This window comes from Camelus ferus, chromosome 27 (genome assembly GCF_009834535.1).
Source record: "Camelus ferus isolate YT-003-E chromosome 27, BCGSAC_Cfer_1.0, whole genome shotgun sequence".
NCBI classification, from domain to species: Eukaryota; Metazoa; Chordata; class Mammalia; order Artiodactyla; family Camelidae; genus Camelus; species Camelus ferus.
The window spans coordinates 25,536,403-25,556,399 of NC_045722.1; the positions used below are offsets into that span (position 1 = coordinate 25,536,403).

Genomic DNA, 19,997 nt, shown 5'->3' on the forward strand with positions numbered 1-19,997 from the left:
GAACCCAAAAAGAAGTAGGTCCGTCCTCCACTCCCATCAGCCCGCAGTGTGGCTGGGACATTCCAAAGTCTTTCCTCACCACTCAAACCTGCACCAGTGTGTGCAGAGGATCCTAGGGGCACACTTCCACAAATGTCAAATTTCGAAACAGAAAACAAGAGACAGAAGGAAACTCCCTCTTCCGAGCAAGCAGAGTGAGATGTGATTAAGTGGCAGGGAGGGGAAAACCTTCTTGAGGAACCTGCCTGAACTTCACCTCTATACAGGTCGATTGGTAGATTTTCCCCACCCAGTGCCCAGATCTGGTGCAGAAAAGAGACACTTCTCTCTGCGCAGGGGTTTGTCGTCTGCATCCTTTGTTGTAGAGCACACACGTGTGCACTGCACATACACACACGTGTGCGCACATCAGCTTTTTTAGGAACCTATGAATAGAGACAGTTTCCTTCCACATCCATCCCCAAGCCCTGACTTCACAGAATCCCATCTCGGATTTCGCCGTGGCACCCAGAACGGAACAAGCCCTTTGGCAATGTTCAAGGAGAACTCATCCCCGACATGAAGATAAATGCCTGGTCCCCACGTGAAACTCCCAACGCCTGTACTCACCGGGTCCACCACACCACGCCCACCGCTCCCGCCACAGCGCCCACCAACTCCAGAAGCTATTTCTGGACGCTTTTTCTGGTTGAAAACCACAAACTCTAAATTCACGAACACTCAACAGGCACTATCAGAAAGGACTGGAGCCTCCTTTTCACTTGCTTCCTCCCTCCCGTGGTCTTAAAGCAGTTTTCAAATATTTGTCTAAAACAACAATTATCCTCTGCCAAATTGCGACAAAGCCCACCTCACTAGAAGTGTCTGCTCATGGCAACTCAAGTGGAGATGGCACCTTACTTTACTATGGCTCCAAATAATACGAAGGAGCCAAAATCTGGGAAACAAATGACCCAAGGCCACAGAGCACAACAGTATTAAAAACGCCTTTGTCACACACTTTGATAGCATGTTTATTATTTCTTGAGGGTTCTATGTCACAACGCTACAATTTGCGTGCTTTCAAAAATGGAGAGAATTTGCCACCCAGTAGAAATGACCACGCGATAGCAAATCTTGAGTTTCTCTCCGCCTCCCACCTCTGGCCAGCTGGACCCTCTACAAAAGGGAGGCTGAATAAACTCCTACCTCAAATTAAATTATGACGCAAATAAAAAGAACTTTACACACCTTCCTGAACTGGGGATTCTGATGAAGGTAATGAGGCTTAAGAAATATTTGTCTAAGCACCTATGTTCCCAGTGCATTTTATTTTGAGGGGGAGGTAATTAGGTTTATTTATTTATTTACTTAGTAGAGTTTTGGGGGTGGAACCCAGGACCTTGTGCATGCTAGGCAAGCACTCTACCACTGAGCTATACCCTCTCCCTTAAAACATTCATTTTTATGATGTCCAGTTTTTCAAGAAATCTGTTAATTTCTCAGGTAATCAAAACGGAATTAAGTGAGATTGTTTTCCTTTAGAAACAATTTCGGTGTTCCTGAAAGCTTTCACAACGTGCACAGAGCAAGCACTCACTGGTGAGTGAGAGGGGTGATCTCAAGCCCTCTGTCTTCAGTGACAGATTTTAGGTCCACAGAGCTCTCTCCTTCTCTCCTGTTCCTCCAGTCACCAATCAGCACACGCCTCTGATCTGACCACAAGGGGCACAGTCTGAACAAGGGAGTGGTCAAAGAATCGAACTGACCCAGGAAAACCCCGAAATGCAGGGAGATGGTGGCACCTCGTGCGACGAGGTGGAACTCACCAAGTAAGACCTCGCCTGGTGATTCTCAGGAGCTGTGAGCCACCCCTGGGCTCTGACTGCAGGGAATCAAAGCGTGAACAAGGACGCGCACCGTGAGCATCAGTAAAGAAGACGGGGAGAAACGGTCGCCAAGGGCAGCGAAGACCGAGTCAGGCCTGCAGAATCCCGAAGTCAGTGGGCCCGTTCTCCCACGTGCGGGCATCAGAGGCCATCCTGGCGACAGTGATGCCGGGTGCCCCCACCAGTGTGCGCTGCAGATAGCCCACGGCTGTGCCGGTGGCCAGCGAGCAGGGCCGCCTCTGGACTCGAAAGGAGTCTCAAGCTCGAATATAAAGGGTGGGATGACACTCAGGCAATGGGACCACAAGGGAGCACCTGACTCAGGCTAAGCTGGAGGCAGCGCCCCCTGGAGGCAGGTGTGTTTGTGCTGGGGCAGGTGCGGTTACCCGGACACTGGCTGGGTTCCTGGAGGACTCTCCCGGAAGGCAAGTCCCTGGGCCTGGACCAGTCCCCGTGGCGAGCGCTGATCAGGAGGGTGGGGAAGAGGACGGGGTATGGGGAAGGGAGTGTGGGGGTGGGGAGGGACATGCAGACGTCACTGCAGCCTCAGCACCCTCTGCCACCACTGCAGCCGGGGTTGGCTAGGGCTCCCAACAGCCAAGGAAACACTCATCCCAGCAGAACGCCAGATGTGAGTAACACCTGGCTTCACCAGGAGGTTCCAAGAGTCAAAGGATAAGTTGTAACATTTATAAACTGAAAAAGACAGCTCTGGTAGCAGTGAGGAGGCGCGGCCACAGGGGAGGTGCTGACAGAGGCAGGAGTAGATAAGTTTGGAGGTGAAGTCAGAGGCACAAGGAAGCTGAAGAGGGCCTAGGGCGAGGGGGCTGCCCCAGCTGTCTGGTACCTGGCCCTGGGGGTCTGGGGGCAGGGGCATTGGGGGCCTTGCGTGTGACAGCCTGATAAAAGGGGGTGTAGGGTGTGGGCTCTGGATTGGTTGGTTTGCATATGAAAGGCACACTCAGGCCAGTCCTTTGCTCTCTCCAGGAACTGGCTGGTCCTGGGAGGAGCCATCCCTCCACAGGCAGCAAGTCCCCAGAGGTCAACGCACAGGACAGAGACAATAAAGATGAGGGAAACAACCCAAATGTCCATCGACAGATGACTGGATAGAGAAGTGGTATGTTTATACAATGGAATACTACTCAGCCATAAAAAAGAATAGAATAGTGCCATTTGCAGCAACATGATGGGCCTGGAGATCAACAATCTAAGTGAAGTAAGCCAGGCAGAGAAAGATACCATATACTATCATTTATATGTGGAATCTAAAAAAAAGGACACAAATGAACTTATTTACAAAACAGGAACAGACTCACAGACATAGAAAACAAGCTTACAGAGGAAAAAAAGAATACAAATTTACAGTTAGAGGGCAGGGGGGAAGCATTGGGGAGGGCTAAATTGGGAGTTTGGGATTTACAGATACACACTACTATACATAAAACAGATAAACAAGGTCCTACTGTACAGCACAGGGAACTATATTCAGTATCTTGTAATAGCCTATAATGAAAAGGAATATATATATATGTATAACTGAATCACTATGCTGCACACCAGAAATCAACATAATACTGTAAACTGATTATACTTCAAAAAAAATTTAAAAAAAAAAAAAGACAAGAACAACACAAGCCTGAAAAAGAAAGAACTAATTTGGGATGTCACTACATGCACTGGCTGGGACCAGAGCCAAGAATGACAGACACAGTGCTCCCTCCACCCGTCCACACCCCCTCCAGCAGCCCCTGCACACTGTGAGAAAATTCCCGTTACGTCACAAAGGAATCAGTGGGAGTGAAAAGAAGAAAGTACGAGCAGAAGTGGGGAGGTTAGCATGCTCAGCGCTGAGTGTCTACAGAACCCAGGAAGCCATCCCTGCCATTGGGGCAGCCAGAGCCCTGGGACTCAGCCCTGCCCTGACCCACAGCTCCCCAGGGAAGAGCCCTGGCCACAGCACACTGCCCTGGGTCGACGTGTGAAAGACAGGGACACGGCAACCAGATCTCAATGATTCTCTGTAATGAATCAAACTTTCCACCCCACTTAAGAGCAACGATTTTCTTTCCAAAAAAACAAAAAATAAAACAAAACTGTTAAGCGGAAAATATTACAATGCCAGTCACTATGTGCCAGGAACAGTCCACACATCTGATCTAACTGAAGTCTGTCACCGCAAAGTAAATACAGAAAATAAAAGAACGAGGATGACAGTTGCAACACAGAATGTCACAGCCTAGGCTTCTACCCGTTAGTCATGAGAGGACCCAACTACTAAAATATCGGGCAGTCAGTAAAAGAATTCTTTTAGAAAATAAATTAATGCCATGTGTGTCCTGAGGCTGCTGACTGAACAGGGAGCATCTATGGCCCTCACTTGCCCATAGGAGACATTCTGGAACAAATATTGGATGCATTTAAAAATGGCTTGTTTGTTCAGAGAGACACAAGCTGAGAGCATCCCAAGAGGGCCGTTCCCTCCCTCCCGATAACTCACTCCTCCCTGCGCTGTCTTTTCGCCCTAGATGGTTCTGGGGTTTCTGAGCCAACAGACTTCCCGAGCCGCTGAGGATGACCAGGAGACAGAGAGTGAATGGACGGGTGTGGGAGCTGAGATGAAACTGATTTCCATCTTGGCGGAGGGCAGGGGAGGAGACTCTGCCCAGAGCGCTGGAGAGAAAAGCGCTGGGACCCGGAGGTGGCCGCACCCTGTGAGTCAGCCCGACGCTCACTGCTCCGCCCACCACCTGACGGGTGGACTAAGCGGGGAGACCTGGGGCTGGGCACCGCCCGCCGGAAGGAGGCTGGCGAACCCGGAGCGGAGCCCGGGCGGCTCAGGTGGGATCCACGTGCGTGGTCCACGCCCCCCGCCCCATCCACAGCTGGCACACGGCGCAGATGCCACCCAGACTCCCAGTGTCACATCTGAGAAAGGAGAGAACTTGCAACCAAAACCGAACTCTCCTGATCTTGATTTTCTTTAGCGGGACAGAAGAGTGGTGAAAAGTGTCTGGTGACAGCTTGGGCTTCCTTCCACTTCATTAACCCTTCAGGTACTGGATTCCTCTAGGGGCAGAAGTTTTCCCTCGGGGCGAGGGGAGGGTGGAGCTCAGTGGTAGAGCAAATGCTTAGCATGCACCAAGTCCTGGGTTTAACCCCCAGTACCTCCATTTAAATAAATGAACAAACAAAACACCCAAATAAATAAATAAATAAATACCTAATTACCCCTCCTAAGAAACAATAAGGAAAGAAGTTTTCCCTTCAGAAAAGCACTGCTGAGCCAAAGAAGACAATCAGCAAGGCAGGCTAGGGAGTGGGGCTCTGGGGGCTCACAGAGCTTTGGAAGGGGCAGACTTTTAAGACCCAGCCCACCCTCCTGTCTGTTCACATCCTGGGGCCTTTCTAGGAAAGTCAGTTCCTGAAAGAGGCAAACCCTGATGCGGAAGAAAATTTAAGACAGATCGGGAGCTTGTTTGACTTCCCTACTCTTCTAAACTCTGGGGGCTCTGGAGAAGCAGCCTTGCGGGGAGCCCTGCAAGCTAGGCGCTGGAGGATGCCCACCCTGGCTGCTCAAGGCTGGTTCTCCTTTTGAAAATCAAAGACTTCCTGTGGGTTGTTGTTGCTTCTTCAAAGGTTGATTAAGCAAAAATGAGAAACTCAAAGACATCCTCAAATAGGTCAATGAATTTAAGTCATTTGATGTTTTAAAAACCAAAAAAAGAGTTTCACCAAAGCCAATGGATTTATAAAACACATCCTGCCACACTGCTTGCTAATTATTAATCTAAACAATGCCTTAATGTCACCACTTCCCTGTAGTGCTTCTCCAAGGAAGTGCATTTCTAAGAAGATACCTGAGCCACCAGGGGCATCCGGAGATTACCAGGGACCCATGAAGTTAGCAACAGAGTCCACAAGCAATTTTCAATATTTCAAGATGCTTTCAAAAGCTGTCTGGTTACTCACGATAAAACTACACAGGCTAGAGGAAGGTACAAGAGGAAGGCGTAGCTCAGTAGTAGAGCACATGCTAAGCACACACGAGGTCCTGGGTTCAATAACAAATAAACCCAATTACCTACCCTCCAAAAAAAAAACCAAAACAAAACGAAATAATACTACACAGGCTAAATGACAAAGTTCTTTGTTTTGGCCAGAAATAGATCCACTTCACTATAGTAACAACATTCGGAACATTCTGACCCAAAGATCTTAGCAACAATGATAATCAGTAGCGGGAGTAATAACTGTATTAAGAAGCTGCAGTCAACCTTTTCAAATATTTACCTGCCTGCCGGGGCTTGGCTCAGCCCCTCAGTGCAATGTCTCACTTAACTCCTCACAGCACGCCCAGACGGCAGTCCTCACTCCCGTTTAAAGGAGGAGACTGGGCCACAGAGGGAGGCATCTGCCCAGCGTCTTCCTGCTAGCACGCATTCAGTCTCATTACAGGCAGTTTAATTGCTGCTGATTGACTTGAAATGGGCAAAGGAATTCATTATTACCTAATGAAAATAGTTTGGTAGGCAAAGCATTTCAAGATACAGTATCCAGGATGGAGAAATAACCAGAGGGTATGTCGGAGGCAATGCCAACAAACCGTTCCCTGAGAAGATGCAAAATAAGGAAATAGAGAGAGCCAAGCAACGTGTGCTCTAAAAAAGCAAAGATCAAAATAGCTGCTCCATTTTTCCTGTGAATTCCTTTAATGCACCATATATAGCAAGGTCAGTCTTGTACAAACAAGTCCATTGAGCTCCCTTAGGAAGGGAATTCAACCAAAGGCTGGACCGGCCCATTGTGACGGGCAGAGCTCTGGCCTGTCTCAATCTCCCCAAGTCAAGGAATCCAGATACATGGACAAGCTTTGTCTTTAGAATGTCTTCCAAAAGTGTTTCTCAATGAAGGCCTGACCGGTCTTGGCAACTGGGCCGTTCTTTATGGAATGGGACCATCCAGAACAAGGCAAGGCATCACATGCCACTGAGCACCAAATCCGAGGAAGACCAGCAGTCACTGTGATAACTGAGTATTTGCAAACACGCCCAGAGGAAGTCCCCTGCAGAGGAGACACCTGACTCCTTCCAGGAAAGATGGAACCTACAGAGTCAACGATCACCACAATGAATGAGCATCACTTGAGGGTCCAGGGAGACATAGCATGGCAAAACAGCATGGACGGACTTGGCTTCTGAGGCCACTGAAAGCTACTGAAGAATTGTGTTAAAAAATAACAAAGCCACTGATCAAATTCAAAAATGGGCAAAAAAATCTGAATAGACACTTTCCCAAAGAAGATACATACATGGCCAACAGGTAAATGAAAAGATGCTCAACATCACTAATCAGCATGTAAATGCAAATCAAAGCCACTAGGAGAGATCACCTCAACCAATCAGAATGGCTAGTATCCAAAAAAAAAAAAAGAGAGAGAGAGAGAGAGATAACAAATGTTGGCAAGGATGTGAAGAGAAAGGACCCTCTGTGCACTGCTGGTGGGAATGTAAATTGGTGTAGCCACTATGGAGAACAGTATAGAGATTCCTCAAAAAATTAACACTACCATATTATCCAGAAATTCCACTTTTGGGACTATATCCAAAGGAAATGAAAACACCATGTCAAACAGATATCTGCGCCACCACATTCACAGCAGCATCATTTTACAATAGCCAAGATATGGAAACAACCTAAGTGCCCATCAACCAATGACTGGATAAAGAAGATGTGGTGTATATACACAATGGAATGTTACTCACCCATAAAAAGTAATGAAATATTGCCATTTGCTACAACATGAATGGACCTTGAGGGTATTATGCTAAGTGAAATGTCAGACAGAGAGAGACAAACATATCTGATCTCACAGGTAGAATCTGAAAAAAAAAAAAAAATCTCACAGTAAAAGAGATCAGATGGGTCTTATATCAGAGGTGGAGGTGGGGGGAGTGGATGAAGGTGGTCAAAAGGGAAAAGCTTCCATTTTTGAGATAAGTAACTACTAGGGATATAATGTTAAGTACTGAGGATATAGTGTTAACATGATGACTACAGTTAACACTGCTGTATGGTGTATTTGAAAGCAGCTAAGAGAGTAAATTCTTAGAGTTCTCAATGCAAGAAAAAAAATTTTTCTTTTGCTTTTGTTTTGTATCTGTACGAGATGATGAATACTAAGTTAATTTATTGTGGTAATCATTTCACAATATACGTAAATCCTTATTATGCTATTCACCTTAAACGTGTACAGCGCTGTATTTTGATTATATATATATATCTCAGTAAAACTGGAAAAAAATAACAAACCCTCTTTGGTTGGAGAAGTGAGGGTAGAAAATATTTAAGCTGAGCTTGCAATACGGACCAAAAGAAATGACTGGCAGTTTTGTCAAAAGGACTCAAGAGCCAACATGACCAAAGAACATCAATGATCATAACTACAACTAACTTAAAATCATTGAATTATATTTAAATAATTAAATAAATGATACATAAACCTATAAAAGCCATAATAATATTTTTTAAAACTAAGCATCCTCAAGAGAAGTGATTGATTCCAGAATCAAGGCAAGGAAAATAGAAGGTGAGCCTGTAAGGAGCATCCTTACAGAGCCAGAAAGTAAGGAAGAGCTCAGGAAAGGCGGGGGACATATCCGAAGGACACAGAGCCAGCCTGAGAGAGCTCCTATCTCCAAAGCTGCAACAATGTGGGCAACAAGATAAGCTACAATAGTGTTTGACTATAAAGCCTATGGAACCCATTACATCAATATCCATTCATTTGCATTGATATAAATAATTGAGAAAATAAATCAATGGGGAAGAAAAAGATGGCTCTTGCAAGAATTCTCATTCATAAATACGGAAAGAGTGAAGGATAAAGAAATTCACCATGAGAATACCAACGCAATAATGACTGCAGACAAGACCTGTCAATGGATCAGTGTCGGAGGGCAAAGGTTCAAGGAGATATAAGATACCTACGAAGTCTCAGGTACCAATTCCAAGATTTTTTTTACCAAAGGGAAAATAATACACTTACAATAGTGAAACCTAGCAGACACCATCCTAACCACATGATCAAAGCTAGCATCATCAATAATAAGATACATTGGCATCAAATACCCTCTGATAGCATGCAGAGAAGGGTGTCACCTCAGTGGTATTCCTGCCCAAAAAACCCAAATATTAATCCACTCATGAGAAACAACAGACCAACCCAAACTGAGGGAAAATTTTACAAAGTGACTGATCAGGATGTGAGACTGCCAGAATGGTGAAGTGAGGGCCTCTGTAAGTTTGATCCAACATAAAAACAACACTGGCATAAATTTCCAAATCAACTTTTTCAGAGTGCTGGATGTTAACAAATCTTGCCATAATCTGAGGTGGGTGGATTGGGAAAAAAAATCTGCTGAACCTTGGTGAGAACCACAGGACTGGCGGTGTTTCCACTTGACTTACTCCCATCTCCCTCTCACTAGCTCCACAGTACCTGTGAAAACCAGCTGACTGGTTACCACCAAAAGAAGCAGACTGAGTTCCGAGTTCCTCAAAGAGCCCCAATCCCAGGACAGTGTTGTTATGGGAGCTGATCTGGACCTTGCTTTGTGGGAAAAGCCCAGTACCCAGAGCATGCATTGAAAACAATCAGCAGCAACTGTTTAATATCACAGCTGCTGGAGGCTGCTGCACCAGTTAAGGCAAACAAGACGAATATATTTTTTGGTAACTGTTTTCTTCTCCTACCTGGATTTAAAAGAGCATTCTGCAAAACAACTATTATAAATCTGTGTTAATAGACTGATAACGTATAAAGATGTAATCTGTATGATCATAGCAGAAAGGAGGGGGAGAAAATGAAACAATATTGAGGCAAAGTTTTTATATACTATGGAAATTGTTAGTATTAATCTGAACTAGATTATTTCTGATTAAGATGCTAGTTTTAATCCCCAGAGCACCACTGAAAAGATAACTAACAACAAATACAGTAAAAGAAATAACAAGGAATTAAAACTGTACACTAAAAAATATTTATTTAAAGAAGACAATAATGGAAGACTATAAACAGAAACACATAAGACATATAGAAAACAATTAGCAAATTGCAGGCATAAATCCTATCTTATCAGTAATTACATTTAATGCTAATAAAAAATACTACAATTAAAAGGCACCCAGTGCTGTTTCTCCCTAAGGAGCTGTGGGTAACAGAGCTGTGAACGCTTTCCGGTTTGTCTCTGTTGAGCTGAGCCTGGCCTTACCATAGCTTACCCCACAGTAATATGGTTAGAACACATTTAAACATGATTTAAGTTATATATGAATTTTCCAACGTCCTTCTTGCAGAATAAAAATTTTAAAATATGTGATTCAACTCTATACTTTCCACAAGACACACACGTTAGATGCAAAGACACAAACAGGTTAAAAGTAAAAGGATGGAAAAAAATACCATGCAAACAGTAACCAAAGGAGAGCTGACGAGGCTGCGTTATTCCTAGACAAAACAGACTTTAAGACAAAAATTGGTAGAGATAAAGAAATGTATTTTACAATGACAGAAGGGTCAATCCATGAGGAAGACATGACAGCTATATAACAGGGCCCCATAACACAGGAAGCAAAAACTAGCAGAGGTGAAGAGAGAAATAAACAACTCAACAATCGTGGGAGACTCCACTGTTCCACTTACAATAAAGACTAGAAAAATAGGCAGAAGAACAAGGAAACAGAAAATGTAAGCAACATTTTAAATCAACTAGACCTAACAAATATCTATAGAACTTCATAGAACAACAGAATATACATGTTTCTCAAGCACACAAGGAACATTCTCTAAGATAGATGATGAAACAAGCCTCAACAAATTTAAAGGACTGATATCATACAAACTATTTCAATAGAGTGAAATTAGAAATCAGTAACAGGAAAAATTTTTGGAAAATTCACAAATATGTGGAATTAAACATGACATTCCTAAGTAACCAATGGGTCAAAGAAGACATCCACCACGGAAACTAGAAAATACTTTAAGACAAAAAAGGGAAGGAAGGAAGGATGGAAGGATGGAAGGAAGGAAATAATACATCCCATACAGGGAAGTTTAATAGCTGCAAACACATTAACAAAGAAAATGGATCTCAAAAAAATGAACAAAGCCTCCACCTTGAATAACTGTAAAAATAAGAACAAACTAACTCAAGTCAAACAGAAGAAAGGAAATAATAAAGAGCAAAAACAATGAAATAGAGAACAGAAAAACAATAGAGAAAAATCAATACAAAAAATTAGGTTCTTTGACAAGATCAACAAAATTAGAAAATCTTTAGCTAGAAGGACCAATAAGAGAGAAAGCTCAAAGTATTACAATCAGTAATAACAGAGGATCCATCAGCACCAACTGTACAGAAACGGAAAGGACTATGAGGGAATGTTACAAACAAGTGTACACCGACAAACAAGGTAAGTCAGATGAAACGGACAGTTTCCTAGAAAGGTACAAAATTACCACAGCTGACTCAGGAATAAACAGAAAATCTGAATGGACCTACAGGCAAAGAGATTGAACCAGTCATTTTTAAACTCCCCACAAGGAAAAGCCCAAGCCCAGACTCACATTGTCTTCAATGTTGAGTTCTTTCATACCTCTAGTGAAGAATTAATACTTAGTCTACACAAACTCTTCCAAGAAAGATAATAGTGGGAGAACTCCCCATCTCATTCTATGAGGTCACACAGTATTTTCCTTATAGCAAAACCAGACAAACACACACAGACACACACACACAGACATATACACACAGACATATACATCAATATCCCATACGAATACAGATGCAAAAATCTGCAACAAATTCTAGTAAACTGAAGCAAGCAAATTATAAAAAGGATTATAAGGATACCATATATATGGTATATAAAGGATACCACAGCCAGTCTTGGGATTTATCCCAAGAAGGCAAGATTGGTTTAACATAGGAAAAATCAATGTATCACTATTTTATTATATTTTATTTTATCATTATATTTTTCCCACTTATCTTTTATCATGTGATTTATCATATCATTTATTATCATGTTAATTTAATAAAGGACAAAAGCCACATGATCATGTCAACAGATGAAGAAAAAGTATTTAACAAAATCCAACACTGTCTGGATTTGAAAAAAAGAAAAAAAGAAACCTCAACAAAATCAACAAAGTAGGAACAGAAAGGAACTTTCTCTGACTGTGGCGTCTATAAAACAGCCACAGCTAGCACCATACTTAGTGGCGAAAGACAATGTTTTCACCCTCAGATCAGGAGCAAGACATGCTGATATACAGAAAATCTTAAGGAATCTGTCCACAAAGCAACTGTGAGCTCTAATAAATGAGTTAGCAAGGGGCAGGATACAAGACCCCCAAGCAAAGGACTGACCGATACTCATTAATGCATGGAAAAACTACTTAGATCTGAATAAAAATGTAGTTTCATTTAATTGCTTTGTGCTAATGTTAATGTCTTCATTTTGACCACTGTAATACAGCAAAGTAAAATGTTAAAATTAGAGGAAGGTTGGTGAGGGACATACTGTTTTTGCGACCTTTCTATAAGGTCTAAAATGATTTCAAAACAAAAAGTTTAAAAATTTTAGAAAGCCAAATTAGTTCCCATTGGAAAATGCGAGTGACCCAAATTAAGTGGTTCTCTCTCTTTCCTACATGATGAGTTGTACCGCTGGGAAACCAGGTAGTGGATGAGGGGTAAGGTCTTCGTATGAAAATATTCAAAATAATTAATGAAAGAATTAGACAGGCACCATTTCCCAACCTCTAACCAATTAATCGATGTTGACGATGATTTTCAATGGCTACTAACATCACAAAAAGAGAGACTAAGGAACTTTCCGTTCCTCACAATTGAAGTACATCACTTATGCGTGCGGTTTTGACCAAAAAAAAAAAAAAAAAAAAAAATTCAAGCTGTGGGAAACCCTCTAGGACAAAAACTCAGTTTCTTCAAATGTACTTTGCAAGGGTAAAAATAAACAAATAGCAAGGGGAAAACAGAGAGAGAAAGGGAATTGCACAGGAGGAAGTCAAAACAATAAAGGAGATCCAAAAGACAGATCAGCCAATTGCAATGAGAACTTACTTGGATCTGATTCAAACATACAAATTGAAAAAATATATATATGAGCGGGGAAGGGGTAGCTCAGTGGTCAAGTGAGTGCTGAGCATGCACGAGGTCCTGGGTTCAATCTCCAGTACCGCCATTTAAAAATAATAATAATTTAAAAATAAATAAATAATCTTAATTACTTCCTCTCCAAAACAAACAAAAAAAAAACTATACAGGCTAAATAACAAAGTTCTCTGTTTTGGCCAAACAAAAAAAAACAAACCAAAAAAAAAAAAAGAAACAAGTATGACAATTATGAGGCAAGTGGAAACTTGAACATAGATTGGGTATTTAATAATATTAAGAAATTAATATTAATTTTAAAATGTTAAATAGGTAAAATAATGGTATTGTAGTCTAGTTTTAAAAAGAATCACTGCTTTTCTAAAGATAAATACTGAAACATTACGGAAGAAATGTCATCTCTGGGATGCGCTTCGAAATAAAAGAGGGGGAAGGACAAGTGGGACAGATAAACAAGGTTGCCACGAGGTGCTAACTGTTCACCTGCCTGATGGACACACAGAAGCCCCTATGGATGTGCTGCTTTATAGTACAACTGGAAATCAGTAGCAAAGAAATTTGGAAAACTCACAAATGCGTGGAAATCACAGCTTTCCTAAATGACCAATGGGTCAAAGAAGAAATCACCAGGGAAATTAGAAAATATTTTGAGATAAAGAAAATGTTAAAGTTTTTTTGTTTTGTTTTGTTTTGTTTTTAAATAAAGCATCCTGCACTTGGGGGTGGAGCTGGCAAGTACAAGAAACTGCTAACATAAGAAACTGCTAACATAAGAGTCCCCAAGCAGGATGACTCTTGGCTCAAGCCATGGCACTGCCATCTCCTACCACGGGACCTAAGGCAGTGATAAAGCTCAGTTTCCTCATCTGTGAAATGGGAATATGAAACAGGACTGTCGGGAGGTTACAACAGGGAATTTTGCACTAAAATACTGCGCTCATATTAACAAGTATAAAAAGGACCTCCCCATGAACAAGACTACCTTCTGAGGGCAACCAAGTTTTGAGGGAAAGAAAAGTTCTTTTTCTATAACTCAATCCCATATGTGACACATGAAAGGTTTCAAAAGAAAAATTACTTCCAGAAACCGTGTCACCGGCCATGTTCAAATATTATGCTGCAAGTGTTCCCCCACCGAGCACCCCCAAGGGATGTCCCTGGTTAAAGAAGACTTGCATTACCCTGGCAAGTCCCTGTCCCCTGGGTCCTGGGCTGGTGTCTCTGCTTCTGCAAATCTTTTACTACAAATAAGACAGATGCTGCGCTTCCCAGGAGCAAAGTTTCTGCTGCTGGCCAGGAAGAGACGTGGCTCTCAGGAAAGGAAGATCAAGGCGTGATGAACAGACAAAAAACAAAAGGAGAACATTGTTGGGTCTCATTTCAGGCTCTTCTGAAAAAACAAATCACAAAGCCCAAGGTAAGCAAGTCGGACAGATACCCTAATAAACTGGGGAAATGAAGTGAGAATCAAAGGAAAGAGACAAAAATGAGAGTAATTCCAAGATAAGCATTGGAGCACACCTCATCTGTTTTCCCAAAAGATGATGGAAAGACACCAGAATGCCACGCTCAAATCCCAGAATAGAGCCGAAAAGACCCAAAAGATTCAGGGACAAGTCACCTCTGGTTAATTCATGCAGAAACTCTGTTTCCATCATCCTAGAGACAGACATCTGACAGGCGTCCGCGTCTGAGTCATCACAAAGTGTATGGAAGCAAAAGGGAACACGGTATCCAATAACCCAGGCAGGGCTTGGGCAGAGGGTGGGGGGTTCACAGGACAAGGGTGCCAGCCCCTCCCAGGGTCATGGGATCAGAGCCAGAAGGAGTGTGCGGACCTGGGGCTATTATCGCACTTTACAGGTTGGAAAACGGAGTGCAGGTGAGGCAGAGGGCTTGTGCAGAGTTCCTGCCAGGCCCACCCAGCCTGGGACCCCCGACCTCAGGACCCATCTCCTAAAGCTTACTCTGTTTCTGGGGACAGGAGCAAGGTTTGCCGGTTTGAAGGGGTTACCCACTCGCCCCATGATTGAAAAGGTGGACAAGAGAGGTCTGACCCTGGCTTCCGCCCTTCACCTCTCTCAGGCAAATCCTCTTCCAGGAGTGTTTCTCTTTCAATTTCCCCCAACTCTTCCTCTGATAACCAGTCTCTGCTTTCCTGCCACCAGAAGCACCACTCTCCGGGCTGGCTCCGCCCTCCTGTCCCCTCTCCTCTGCCAGCCCAGCCAGCCTTGGGCCCTGCTGTCATTAGCTGCCCCCTCACCCCTGGGCCCTGGGGGCACCAGCCTTGTCTCAGCTGGACACTCAGTGCTTGATGCTTGTGAAAGAAAGTGAAGTCCAAGGCCCCCAGCAACAGAAACTTGAGGCCGCATCACCTGCACTCACACGGGAGTGGATCTGGAGGGGGAAGGGGGAAACTCAAACACCCTCTTTCTTCCCACCTGTGCCCAGAGGGAGATGGCTTTCCAGCCAGGCATCGCCAGTCCCAAGGAGGTCTATGTGACCAAAAAGGGCTTGCATGCCTGCCCCACCCAACTAGCCCCTTGCCAGGCGATGCCCAGACTGACCCTTCCCGGGGCGGGGCCACAGGCAGGACCTGAACCCCCAGGATCACCCACTACACTCTCGTCCTAATGGCTTGGCTCGGGAGGATTTTCCTAAACACAGTCTGAAATCCACGAGATGGTCCGTGGGCTCAGGCCGCAGAAACAGGAGTCGGCAGCACTGTGGCTTCAGCCCAGAGCCATCCCGCTCCGATGCCGTGTTGGCAGTTTTCCCATACTGGCCATCTCCACCACCAAGAGCAGGACGCTCCTGCATTTCAGCACCGCAGTTCCAATTCCTGTGTGCCCACGAGGCTGCGATGCGGACTCCGCAGCGCCGGGCTGGGGGAATGGGTACCTGGGAACCCGCCTTTCCAGCGAGCTGGACGCGGGATGCTCACAGGGCGACCCAGGGACTGCGTCAGTGGGACACACCGCATCACCAGTGGTATAAAGATCCGATGCACTGCGCGCTGCAGTCAGCACACACACGGCGATGTCCCAGAGAAGCCGCCGTCCAGCCGGCATCAGCAGGTTTAGCTCCCTCGCTGAAGTGTGCTCTCACTCTGCATTTACAGGCTTTGCACGTCAACCAAAGCAGTGATACAATGCAGAGCAGACCCTGATGTGCACAGCCATGCTGCCCTGTCCCTGCAGTAACCGAAGGCCCTGAAGGAACTCCGGCCACGCTCCCTGGTCCTCCGACCCCTGCCCTTCTCTGGGAGTTTCCTGCCCTGTCTCACTGGGCTAGGAGCCTCACCCAGGGCCCCCCGCACCCCACCAAGGGCCATGGACACCCCGACGGTGCAGTCAGTCCCCACGGTAAGCTCTAGGTGAGACCCAGACCTTCTCCAGAGCCTGGCTGGGCTGTGTGAGGAACAGCTCAGGGCACTGGTTTGAGCTGATGGGCAGGAGCAGCCAGCAGCTACTGCAGCCTGAAGGCAGCGGGCGCACCAGCCACTCTCCGTTCAGAGGATGCGGAGGACTCAGAAATCCACCGTCCTCACAGCCCAGGCCTGAAAACACCAGTCGCAGACCTTCTGGGCCTGGAGGAGTCGGACCTGGCTTCTGTATGGGGATGACTCTCCTCCAGACAGACCTCCTCTCCACACACAGCTGCCACCCATCACTCCCACGGCGCCTCCCCAGACGGAAGGCCCATTCTCTCCCCGGGAAAGCATTCAAGGAATGAGACTTGGGAGCTGGGAGGTGCTGGGGAACTTCTCCTGTAAGCACCGTTCTCCCCGAGACCTCGCCCCCAAGACGGCACCGAGCTTGTGAGAACCCCGGCTGGGTCAGGGCAGAAGGGGAGAGAACAGGGGTGGGCGCGTCCAGGGGCAGTGAAGGCTTCAGAATCCCGTGAAGCCTTTCGAGGTCACGGGGTCCAGGGACCGCTCTGGGGTTCTACTCTGAGTTTTCTGGTGGGCTTGTTGGGGGTGATGGTTGTTACAAGGGTCAAGTGACTTCATGGGCTGAAAGAACTATGTCAGCTGAAGATAACCTATGTTTCCTGAGCTCTAGGTATTTCTAAAAAGCAGGCGACGGGGGTTACCGGCTCAGTGATAACAGGAAGTGGTGTGTGTGCAAAGACTTCAGCCTGGAGCCCCACTGGGTCATGCTGTGCAGAAGAACAGACTGGACTGGGGACACTGAGGCCGTCTGTGTATGGGGGGCTGCCTCCCTGCTTGGCTTCGGGACTCTAGTGACCAGGAGCCAGGAAATCCCACAGCCTTTTCCATCGATGTCATACTTGCTGACTGGACGATGGGCACCCCTTGAAAGCAAGCTGAGCAATGTTACTCCAATGTGGGCCCTTATATAAGTGCCACCTCTGTGCTCATTAAATACTCAGATTCCTGGGCACAGTCCCAGATGAGCTTGTCAGCTGTGTTAAGGATGGAGCCTGAGAAGAGCTAAATTCTGTATTCTTAAATTCAAATTCTAAAGTTGTTATTTTTAATAAGCTCCTCAAGTGATTCTCATAAAAATTTAAGAAGCGTAAGGACCAGAATATTATAAAAGCTGTGGAGTCGGGAAGAACTGGGTCACATTCCAATACTATGACCCAGAAGCTGTGTAGCTTTGGGCAAGTTGCTTAACCTCTCTGAACCTCTGTTTACTCATGTCAAGTTAAGTATAAAGCAGAACCAGTGTTGCTGGCAGGGTCAGAAATCCTTAAAGGCATTCATGGTCTTCATCCAAACTATTCTAAGAGGCAGGAAAAACCATGACCCTCATCTTTTAGGGGAACCGTCTTCCACTGAGAGTACAAGGGAGGCCACTCACATGTGATGGAGGCTGAATGAGGCTAATGTCCTTCAACGCGGAGGCGGGTATTGGCCCCTACATCAGGACTCACGCAAACTAAACAGGAGGGCTAAGCTTTGGATGAAGGTCAAGACCATCTGCCTTCCTGAGGCGTGCAGCCTTGAGGCAGACTCTGCTACTAGACACAGCTCCAAGACAGGTCTGCAGCCAAGTGGCCCTCTTGGAGTGAGGAGTGTAAAAAGAGAAGAGGCAGCAGCATCCTGGACTGGCCCCGCCTGAGGGTCCAAAACTTGAGAAGTGCAGGGAGAGAAGGCGCAGGAGGAGCCCAGAGGAAGTACATTCCCAGGTACTACCCATGGGCAGGACCTCCAAGCCTCAGTCTTTCCATCTGGAAACCGTGCTCAATTTTTAAACTACTAAACAGTTAACTACGGGATGGCACCCAACTGGGTGCCCCGCTCACCGCACACATCAGTGGAGAGACCCCGCGGTTACTACCCCTGCCCTTTTATCCGGTCTGTGCCTGGCAAGTCAGAACTTGGTGGCAGTTTCACTCTGTTGTCCTAACCTAAGACCGCGCTTTCCATTCGCGTGTATGTTGTTAAAGTTATTAAACAACCTGGTCTGCGGGGTCTGGCCGAAGATTGAGGCTGGGATTTCAGGTCAGGGCGCCCAGGAACAGATTTCCCTCTTTTTGACTTATAAGGCAGGAGCGACTGGGGACGAGGACGCCCAGCGGCCGCTGGACTCCAGCCCTGGGATCACCCTGGCTCTGACGCGGCGTCTGAGTGACAAGCGGGGACAGGGAACCCCGGCGCACCCAGAGTCTGGGGTTTCACAGGCCCCTGGCCCCTCGAGGCGAGGCCCTCCGCGGAGTTGAGCGGCTCTCCGGGTCTCCCCGCCCCGCGCCACTCGCGCCGCGCCCAACGCCAAGTTCCCCGGAGCGCCCGGCCCCGCGCGGGCCCTGCCCCGCCCGGCCGCCCGCCCGCCCCGCCCGCCCTGCTCACCTGCTGAAGACGAGGCACCCCAGGTGGTTGATCTCGTGGTCGGAGCGGTGGCGGCTGTAGTCCTCCCATAGGTCCTTGAAGGCCGTGACGGCCAGGATGAAGAGCACGGGCGCCAGCGCCAGGCCGGGCTGGAAGGCGTTCACCGCCGGCACGAAGTTGAGCAGCGCGATGAAGACGAAGTACACGTTGGCCAGGCGGTGGAACTGCTCGAACAGGTTTTTGGGCAGGAAGGACAGCAGAGTGTACTTGGTGGTCTTGAGCCGGTTGTCGGCCAGGTGCTGGGTGCCCGCGCACCGCCGCCGCGCGCCCTTGGCCACGCTGGTCCCGGGGTCCTCGGCGCCCGGGGGCGGCAGCAGGTTGGAGCGCACGGTGCGCGTCCTGCCCTCCCGGCGCCGCCGCCGCCGCCGCCGCGCCTCCGGGGACCCGGGCTCCTCGGCTGCCGCCGGCTCCTGCTCCATGGCCGCGTGTCGCCGCGCCCGCCTCCTCCGCCGCTTGCGCCCGCCCGCGCCAGCCTCCTAGGTGATCATCGCGGGCGGCCCGGGCGCGGCGGCGCGGGCTCCCCGCCTGCGGGACGCACGGAGACGCGGTCAGTGGCCGCCCCGCCCAGCCCGGCCCAGCCCAGCCCAGGCCTGCCCAGCCCGCCCGCCCGCCCGCCCGCCGTCGGGGCCCGGCGCGGCACAGAGCCCCCTTGTCCTCGAGCCCGTCCGGGCCTTTCCGCCGCCGCGGCTCCCGGTCCCGCCCCGCCCCGCCCCGCCCCGCCCCGCGCTGGGCCGCGCCCCGGCTGGCCGGGACACCGCGGAGAGCGGGAAACAAAAAGTCAAGCTGAAAACTTTCGTTTCCCAGAAGCATCAGTTGGGTCCCAGCACACTGCCAACGCGCCCTGCCACCGGAGGAAAGAGGAAGCCGCAGGGTGTGGGAGAAAGGGCACCGCAGACCCCCGGCGGCGGGCGGGCTCTTCCTGGGCTGGGCCTGTCCCGGAAAGGGTCTGGGGGACCCGGGTTAGGAGCCTCCCCTAGAAATCGACTAGAATCAAAATCCACAGGACCCATGGCATTCCAGTGCTCTGATTTTTAAATATTGTTTGGGTAGGAGATTTACTTCTGGGACCCC

The 19,997-nt window shown here is 47.3% G+C and overlaps 1 protein-coding gene across 5 annotated transcripts in view; it reads right to left on the reverse strand.

Annotated features, from left to right (window-relative positions):
- Positions 1 to 19,751, reverse strand: part of ATP10A (ATPase phospholipid transporting 10A (putative)) — a 158,773-nt gene extending 139,022 nt beyond the window's left edge. For 3 of the 5 annotated variants that reach the window (XM_032469261.1, XM_032469262.1, XM_032469260.1), the window contains exon 1: positions 18,888 to 19,751. In XM_032469261.1, the coding sequence (XP_032325152.1) occupies positions 18,888 to 19,736 (849 nt within the window). In that variant the 5' untranslated portion in view covers positions 19,737 to 19,751. The remainder of the gene's footprint in view (positions 1 to 18,887) is intronic. The other 2 variants (XM_032469264.1, XM_032469263.1) reach the window with 1 other exon arrangement.
- Between the last annotated feature and the right edge of the window lie 246 nt (positions 19,752 to 19,997).